We start from the raw sequence: 10,621 nt of genomic DNA, 5'->3' as shown, positions 1-10,621 counted from the left end.
CACACACACACACACACACACACACACACACACACACACACACACACACACACACACACACACACACACACACACACACACTGCTGGTGCACTCCTACTTCATAGAGGTGGCCTTCCACACACTCCACCTCAGCCACGGAGACGAGAGGTACACACACACACACACACACACACACACACACACACACACACACACACACACACACACACACACACACACACACACTGCTGGTGCACTCCTACTTCATAGAGGTGGCCTTCCACACACTCCACCTCAGCCACGGAGACGAGAGGTACACACACACACACACACACACACACACACACACACACACACACACACACACACACACACACACACACACACACACACTGCTGGTGCACTCCTACTTCATAGAGGTGGCCTTCCACACACTCCACCTCAGCCACGGAGACGAGAGGTACACACACACACACACACACACACACACACACACACACACACACACACACACACACACACACACACACACACACACACACACTGCTGGTGCACTCGTACTTCATAGAGGTGGCCTTCCACACACACTACCTCAGCCACGGAGACGAGAGGTACACACACACACACACACACACACACACACACACACACACACACACTGCTGGTGCACTCGTACTTCATAGAGGTGGCCTTCCACACACTCCACCTCAGCCACGGAGACGAGAGGTACACACACACACACACACACACACACACACACACACACACACACACACACACACACACACACACACACACACACACACACACACACACACACACACACACACACTGCTGGTGCACTCCTACTTCATAGAGGTGGCCTTCCACACACTCCACCTCAGCCACGGAGACGAGAGGTACACACACACACACACACACACACACACACACACACACACACACACACACTGCTGGTGCACTCGTACTTCATGGAGGTGGCCTTCCACACACTCCACCTCAGCCACGGAGACGAGAGGTACACACACACACACACACACACACACACACACACACACACACACACACACACACACTGCTGGTGCACTCGTACTTCATAGAGGTGGCCTTCCACACACTCCACCTCAGCCACGGAGACGAGAGGTACACACACACACACACACACACACACACACACACACACACACACACACACACACACACACACACACACACACACACACACTGCTGGTGCACTCCTACTTCATAGAGGTGGCCTTCCACACACTCCACCTCAGCCACGGAGACGAGAGGTACACACACACACACACACACACACACACACACACTGCTGGTGCACTCCTACTTCATAGAGGTGGCCTTCCACACACTCCACCTCAGCCACGGAGACGAGAGGTACACACACACACACACACACACACACACACACACACACACACACACACACTGCTGGTGCACTCGTACTTCATAGAGGTGGCCTTCCACACACTCCACCTCAGCCACGGAGACGAGAGGTACACACACACACACACACACACACACACACACACACACACACACTGCTGGTGCACTCCTACTTCATAGAGGTGGCCTTCCACACACTCCACCTCAGCCACGGAGACGAGAGGTACACACACACACACACACACACACACACACACACACACACACACACACACACACTGCTGGTGCACTCGTACTTCATAGAGGTGGCCTTTCACACACTCCACCTCAGCCACGGAGACGAGAGGTACACACACACACACACACACACACACACACACACACACACACACACACACACTGCTGGTGCACTCCTACTTCATAGAGGTGGCCTTTCACACACTCCACCTCAGCCACGGAGACGAGAGGTACACACACACACACACACACACACACACACACACACACACACACACACACTGCTGGTGCACTCGTACTTCATAGAGGTGGCCTTTCACACACTCCACCTCAGCCACGGAGACGAGAGGTACACACACACACACACACACACACACACACACACACACACACACACACACTGCTGGTGCACTCGTACTTCATAGAGGTGGCCTTTCACACACTCCACCTCAGCCACGGAGACGAGAGGTACACACACACACACACACACACACACACACACACACACACACACACACACACTGCTGGTGCACTCGTACTTCATAGAGGTGGCCTTTCACACACTCCACCTCAGCCACGGAGACGAGAGGTACACACACACACACACACACACACACACACACACACACACACACACACACACACACACACACACACACACACACTGCTGGTGCACTCCTACTTCATAGAGGTGGCCTTCCACACACACTACCTCAGCCACGGAGACGAGAGGTAACACACACACACACACACACACACACACACACACACACACACTCACACATGCAAACATTGTGCTCCCAATGTCACACAGCAGCCCCCAGCAGAATTGTCTGAAGATGATACTCCAACACTCGTAACTGACCCCCCCCCCCTCTCTCTCTCTCTCTCACACACACACAGGTCTCGCTACATGAGGAGGACAGGTGTGTCCATCCTCTTGCTGGCCATGTTTGTGGTGGCGGTGTTCTACAACGGCCGACAGGTACGACCCACAACGTCTGCTTACTTGCACTTCTCTGAGCAGCCAATCAGGTGTTTCCCTGAGCAGCCAATCAAATCATGCCCTTCGCCGAGCAGTCAGAAGCCAGCTGTGTGCCTGTCTCATCTCATCTCACCAGCAGTGTGTGTGTGTGTGTGTGTGTGTGTGTGTGTGTGTGTGTGTGTGTGTGTGTGTGTGTGTTTGTGTGTGTGTGTGTGTTTCTCCTCTCGTCTCGCATCAGGAATCAGAAAACACTGCACCTGCCGTGCTAAACACCTGCTAACGTGATGATGATGTTGTTGATTATGATGGTGATGCTGATGATAATGGTGATGGTGGTGGTGATGATGATGGTGATGATGGTGGTGGTGATGATGATGTTGTTGATTGTGATGATGATTGTGATGATGATGGTGATGATAATGGTGATTATGATGGTGATGCTGATGATGGTGGTGATGGTGGTGATGATGGTGGTAATGACGATGATGGTGGTGTTGATGTTGATGATGATGATGAGAATTGTGTGGAGGATGATTATGGTGATGGTGGTGATACCGATGGTAATGATAATGATGATTTTGATGGTGGTGGTGATGATAGTAACGATAGTGACACTGGTGGTGATGATGGTAACGATAGTGACACTGGTGATGATGATGGTAACGATAGTGACACTGGTGCTGATGATGATGGTAACGATAGTGACACTAGTGGTGATGATGATGATAGTGATACCAATGGTAGTGGTGATGATGGATGATTGTGACGGTAGTGATGGCGACGGTAGTGATGGTGACGCTGTTGGTGATGATCCTGCTCTGGTTTCCTGTGCTTGTGATGATGATGATGATGATGATGATGATGATGCTCTGGTTTCCTGTGCTTGTGATGATGATGATGATGATGATGATGATGCTGCTCTGGTTTCCTGTGCTTGTGATGATGGTTTCCTGTGCTTGTGATGATGATGATGATGATGATGATGGTGATGATGCTGCTCTGGTTTCCTGTGCTTTTGATGATGGTTTCCTGTGCTTGTGATGATGATGATGATGATGATGCTGCTCTGGTTTCCTGTGCTTGTGATGATGGTTTCCTGTGCTTGTGCAGTGGGAGGCGACGGCGCGCCTGGACTTCCTGTGGCGTCTGCAGGCGCAGCAGGAAGTGGAGGACATGCGGGAGCTGAGGGAGCACAACGAGTGCCTGCTGCACAACATCCTGCCCACCCACGTCGCTCGCCACTTCCTGGAGCGCAGCAGGAACGATGAGGTACCGCCCCAGCACCTCAACACATCACCCCTCTACACATCACCCCAGCACCTCAACACTGGCCCCTCTACACATCGCCCCAGCACCTCAACACTGGCCTCTCTACACATCGCCCCAGCACCTCAACACTGGCCTCTCTACACATCGCCCCAGCACCTCAACACTGGCCTCTCTACACATCGCCCCAGCACCTCAACACTGGCCTCTCTACACATCGCCCCAGCACCTCAACACTGGCCTCTCTACACATCGCCCCAGCACCTCAACACTGGCCCCTCTACACATCACCCCAGCACCTCAACACTGGCCTCTCTACACATCGCCCCAGCACCTCAACTCTGGCATCACCCCAGCACCTCAACACTGGCCCCTCTACACATCACCCCAGCACCTCAACACATCACCCCTCTACACATCACCCCTCTATACATCACCCCAGCACCTCAACACATCACCCCTCTACACATCACCCCAGCACCTCAACACATCAGCCCTCTACACATCACCCCTCTATACATCACCCCTCTACACACCACCCCTCTACACATCACCCCTCTACACATCACCCCTCTACCCCTCTACACATCACCCCTCTACACATCACCCCTCTACACATCACCCCTCTACCCCTCTACACATCACCCCTCTACACATCACCCCTCTACACATCACCCCTCTACACATCACCCCTCAACACATCACCCCTCTACCCCTCTACACATCACCCCTCTACACATCACCCCTCTACACATCACCCCTCTACACATCACCCCTCTACCCCTCTACACATCACCCCTCTACACATGCCACATTATAGTATTAGTATGTGTCTGTCTGTTTCAGAAAGTGTATTCCCAGTCATATAATGAGGTGTGTGTGTGTGTGTGTGTGTGTGTGTGTTTTAGGAGCTGTATTCCCAGTCGTATGATGAGGTGGGTGTAATGTTTGCCAATATCGCCGGCTTTAACGACTACTACGAGCAGAAGGAGGTGCGGCACGAGGGTGTGGAGTGTCTGCGGCTTCTCAACGAGATCATCGCCGGCTTTGACGAGGTCAGAGGTCAACCTCAGCAGAGCCCTGGGCCGTGCTGATGCTGTTGTGTGCTGGCGATCACTATAGTTACCGGCTGTGTCCCTCACTTTCTCTCTTTCTGCCTCTAATGCCACACACTCGTACCACTGCCTTCCTCACTAACACACACTCGTATCACTGCCTATCTCACCAACACACACTCATATCATATCACTGCCTATCTCACCAACACACACTCGTACCACTGCCTTCCTCACTAACACACACTCATATCACTGCCTTCCTCATTAACACACACTCGTATCACTGCCTATCTCACTAACACACACTCGTATCACTGCCAACTCACCCACACACACTCATATCATATCACTGCCTTCCTCACAAACACACACTCATATCACTGCCTTCCTCATTAACACACACTCGTATCACTGCCTATCTCACTAACACGCACTCATACCACTGCCTTCCTCACTAACACACACTCGTATCACTGCCTATCTCACCAACACACACTCATATCATATCACTGCCTTCCTCACTAACACACACTCGTATCACTGCCTATCTCACCAACACACACTCATATCATATCACTGCCTTCCTCACTAACACACACTCGTATCACTGCCTATCTCACCAACACACACTCATATCATATCACTGCCTTCCTCACTAACACAATGATAAACTGCCTATCTCACTAACACACACTCATATCATATCACTGCCTATCTCACTAACACACACTCGTATCACTGCCTATCTCACTAACACACACTCATATAATATCACTGCCTATCTCACCAACACACACTCATATCATATCACTGCCTTCCTCCACTGGTGCATGCAAATCATTTCAGAAGTGCCGCAATCTCGTAAATGAAGGTTTTAAATGCAGTTGTTTACTCAATTCCAAAGAAATGCGCGTCCATGGCGGATTAGGGATTGTATTTGTGTGCCTGTGTTTTAGGGACATAGCAAATGGGCTTCAATGACCTCTTAGCCAGAATAAGTTCACTGTACTTATTTATCTTGCTCTCTCTTTCTCCCTCTCCCCCCTCTCTCTCTCTCTCTCTCTCTCTCTCTCTCTCCCTCTCTCTCTCTCTCTTTCTCTCTCTCTCTCTCTCTCTCTCTCCCTCTCTCTGTCTCTCCTGCTCTGTTCATCAGCTCCTGGAGGAGTCCTACTTTCTGGATATCGAAAAGATCAAAACCATCGGCAGCTGTTACATGGCCGCATCGGGCCTGTCTCCTGACAAGGTGCGCAGAGTCTTTCTGTGTTTGATTAGTTAGCCTTGTGTCATATCAGTGCCTGCATTGGGCCTGTCTCCTGACAAGGTGGGCAGTCTCTCTGTGTTTGATTAGTTAGCCTTGTTTCATCCAGACTCACACTCAGTGGATCTCATTTTAGTAAAACCATATTACTATAGAACTATTTATAATGGAAAAACCCATTATTACATGTTTCCACCTGTAATCAAATGACAAGCTATAACGAGTGTGTGTGTGTGTGTGTGTGTGTGTACAGACGTGTTCAGGTGAATGGCATCATCTCGGGGAGCTGGTGCTGTTTGCTCTGGCCATGCAGGAGACCCTGAAGGAGATCAACAGGAACTCACACAAAAACTTCCAGCTCCGCGTCGGTAAGGCACACGCACACACACACAAACCCAATCTGAAGTCAACCAATACATTTACAGAACTCAGTAGATGTTCTTTTCAGTTTGGGCTCTGAGTCAGGGCACAGCGCGGATCAAGGTGATGTTTGGATGATCATCATGTCTGATATCAACAGTAAAGATTCCCTGTATGCAGTTTGCCAACAAACACGAGTATGCAGTGGCTATTCAAAATGATACTGATAATAAAATGATAATGATAAACTGACACTTCAAATAGCCCAGGCTACTTTGGACTAAGACTTTGGATAAACAAACGACAAGGTCCCAAATTGAAATGAGCAATAGGCATCTTTAAGATCTTTAAAATCTCATCATCACCCTCCTCCTCTTCCTCACTTCTTCTGTCCTCTCCCTCTCCTCCTCCTCTTCATCTCCTCCTCTTCCTCTCTTCCTCCCTCTCCTCCTCTTCCTTACTTCCTCCCTCTCCTCATCTTCCTCTCCTCCTCTTCCTGACCCCCTCATCGTCATCTTTATCTCTTCCTCTCCTCCTGTTCTTCATCTTCCTCTCCTCCTCTTCATGTCCTCCTCTTCCTCACTTCCTTCCTCTCCTCCCTCTCCTCCTGTTCTTCATCTCCCTCTCCTCCCTCTTCCTCCTCTTCCTCCTCTTCCTCCTCCTCCTCCAGGTATCGCCCACGGTCCGGTGGTGGCGGGCGTGATCGGCGCCACGAAGCCGCAGTACGACATCTGGGGCCTGACGGTGAACCTGGCGAGCCGCATGGACAGCAGCGGCGTGAGCGGGCGCATCCAGGTGCCCGAAGCCACGCGCAAGATCCTGGCCAACTGGGGCTTCGCCCTGGAGCTGCGCGGAGAGATCTTCATCAAGGGCGTCAGCGAGCGCCAGGGACGCATCCGCACATACTTCATCTGCACCGGCCGCCGCCGCCAGGGGGGGGGCGACGGAGGAGGAGCAGGAGGAGGAGCAGGAGGAGGAGGAGGAGGAGGAGGAGGAGGAGGAGGAGGAGCGATGAAGGCCCAGCGCGGGGGCCAGGCACAGAGGAGCGGGCGCTCCACCCTGGCGGAGGTCGTGTTCGGACTAGTGCAGGCCATCCAGAAGGAGAAGACCAGGGAGGTCAACGGAGGCTTCGGCCTGCCCACCAGCAGCCTGCAGTGCTGACCGTGTGTGTGTGTGTGTGTGTGTGTGTGTGTGTGTGTGTGTGTGTGTTGTGAACTTCATGTAACACCCATATATTGTGAGCGTGTGGCTGTCTCTATAAGTGTGTCAGTAAGGCGTCATCATCATCTATGTCTGCTTACACATGAACATATGGATCACATATGGATCATTTCCACTGAGCGGTACAGTACAGTTCAGTTCGGTACGGTACGGTCCGCAATTATTTGCGTTTCCGTGATCAGAGTTTGTGACGGTATCAAAACAACCAACCCCCACTGTTTGGCACCCTTCCATTGGGGTACCCTGTAGTGGTATGATATGGGATGGGTGCTGCCAGACCAGGCTGGATCCACTGCCGTCATTGATTGGCCGACAGAAAATCGTTGTATGTTTAGGGCACAGCCGAGTTTCACAGGTGGGGTATGGAAGCAATACAGTATGTCTAAGGGGTTCTAATGGAACTTTAACACATACACGTTATGTCTCAACAAAATATGGATTCATGTGCAAGTTGCTTCAAACAAGTACTGCATAATTGTTTTAATTGTTTTTACACAAGGGATTGAGTTTATATTTTCACTTGGCATACTAAGCTAGTTTGCATGCTAGTGGGAATGACATTTATTTTCTGCCTATGGTTTAGCTAGCGCGCTCAGCTAACCGTAACAGAAACCTAGGCTGTCTCAAGCCACCTAGTGGCACACTTCAGATACTTTTTTAAGTACATAGTGCAGATACTTATTTAAGTACATAGTGCAGATACTTATTTAAGTACATAATGCAGATAAACCAAACCAAACCGTACCGAACTGGAACGTAGTACTTGATGGAAATTATCCAATAAAGAACTGAACTGGAACGTAGTACTCGGTGGAAATTAGCCGATAAAGAACTGAACTGGAACGTAGTACTCGGTGGAAATTAGCCGATAAAGAACTGAACTGGAACGTAGTACTCGGTGGAAATTAGCCAATAAAGAACCTCACCTCTGTGTGGCCTTCAACACATTGCCGCAAAACTTCAATGTGTCCTCAATGTGTCCACCGTATACCTGGCCACCTGGACAGAGCATTGCAGCCAGCCACATCTCACCTGGTCAGAAGATATCACATCTCACCTGGTCAGAAGATACCACATCTCACCTGGTCAGAAGATACCACATCTCACCTGGTCAGAAGATACCACATCTCACCTGGTCAGAAGATATCACATCTCACCTGGTCAGAAGATACCAGATCTCACCTGGTCAGAAGATACCAGCCACATCTCTTGCTGCGTCTCCTCCTGGATCTCCTCCTGGATTTCCTCCTGGATCTCCTACTCCTGGATCTCCTCCTGGATCTCCTCCTACTCCTCCTGGATCTCCTCCTGGATCTCCTTTTCCTCCTCCTGGATCTCCTCCTCCTGGATCTCCTCCTGGATCTCCTCCTGGATCTCCTCTTCCTCCTCCTGCGTCTCCTCTTCCTGCTCCTCCTCCTCCTCCTCACGTCATCTCAGACATGATGCCATACGTGTTTACAGTTCGTACAGCTCCTCTCTGCCTAGATAGGGCTTAACGTGCCACATGTCAACGCCAAAGGACATTCTCTCATACACACACACGCAAAGCCATACTTTACAAACTATATGACAACACGGGCGCACACACACACACACACACCATACTTTACAAACTATATGACAACACGCGCGCGCGCGCACACACACACACACACACACACACACACACACACACACACACACACACACACACACACACACACACACACACACACACACACACACACACACACACACACACCATACTTTACTAACTATATGACCACACACACACATGCCATACTTTTCAAACTATATGACCACACACACACACACACACACACACACACACACACACACACACACGCCATATGAGGACACACACATACTACAAGCCATGATGATTTTTCTCTGTGAGGTTTTGACGCAAGTAGCCATACTTCCCAAACTATATGAAAATACACACACATATCCACACACACACACACACACACTCACACACACACACACATTCTAAGCTATGATGATTTTTCCCTATTAGGTTTTACTTGAGTCTTGCTGGTGTTTGCTGCCACACACCCTGACAGGCTTCTGCTGCTTGGATCAAGCTGATCCTGAAAAGATGTTTAAATGCAGAGAGAGATGACTAGCTTCTGCTGCTTGGATCAAGCTGATCCTGAAAAGATGTTTAAATGCAGAGAGAGATGACTAGCTTCTGCTGCTTGGATCAAGCTGATCCTGAAAAGATGTTTAAATGCAGAGAGAGATGACTAGCTTCTGCTGCTTGGATCAAGCTGATCCTGAAAAGATGTTTAAATGCAGAGAGAGATGACTAGCTTCTGCTGCTTGGATCAAGCTGATCCTGAAAAGATGTTTAAATGCAGAGAGAGATGACTAGCTTCTGCTGCTTGGATCAAGCTGATCCTGAAAAGATGTTTAAATGCAGAGAGAGATGGCAGGCTTCTGCTGCTTGGATCAAGCTGATCCTGAAAAGATGTTTAAATGCAGAGAGAGATAAGAGATGACCAGCTTCACCAACTACAGTCTTCACACTGCCCATTCATAAATACTGCTCAACTAAGAGACAATACTTAGCAGCAGCGGCCCTTTCTTATAATACTGATGATGGTATGTAGAGAGGTATGGGGCTTACTATCGTAGCTACCAGTGCATTAGCACACACACACACACACACACACACACACATACACACACACACACACACGCTGTCATTGTTCCTGTGATGGCATGTGTGTGTGGGGGGGGGGGGGGGGGGAGTCTAGAGGGTAGAAAGGAAGAGTAAATGATTTGGATCAAAGTAGATCAACAGGCAACATGGAAGATACCAATGGTACACAGAAACATTTTTTACT

The 10,621-nt window shown here is 49.9% G+C and overlaps 1 protein-coding gene across 1 annotated transcript in view; it reads left to right on the top strand.

Moving 5' to 3' along the window:
- The window catches only part of si:dkey-206f10.1 (adenylate cyclase type 8), a 40,791-nt gene extending 33,053 nt beyond the window's left edge, over positions 1 to 7,738 (top strand). The window contains 7 exon segments of the mRNA XM_062550336.1: positions 2,540 to 2,606; positions 3,717 to 3,875; positions 4,781 to 4,927; positions 6,084 to 6,182; positions 6,442 to 6,556; positions 7,219 to 7,461; positions 7,552 to 7,738. Of these exon segments, the coding sequence (XP_062406320.1) occupies positions 2,540 to 2,606; positions 3,717 to 3,875; positions 4,781 to 4,927; positions 6,084 to 6,182; positions 6,442 to 6,556; positions 7,219 to 7,461; positions 7,552 to 7,709 (988 nt within the window). The 3' untranslated portion in view covers positions 7,710 to 7,738.
- The last annotated feature ends 2,883 nt before the right edge of the window (positions 7,739 to 10,621 follow it).

This window comes from Sardina pilchardus, chromosome 12, assembly GCF_963854185.1.
Source record: "Sardina pilchardus chromosome 12, fSarPil1.1, whole genome shotgun sequence".
Classification (NCBI taxonomy): Eukaryota; Metazoa; Chordata; class Actinopteri; order Clupeiformes; family Clupeidae; genus Sardina; species Sardina pilchardus.
The sequence above is the reverse complement of the archived record's forward strand: the minus strand, read 5'-3'. Positions and strand labels throughout refer to the sequence as shown.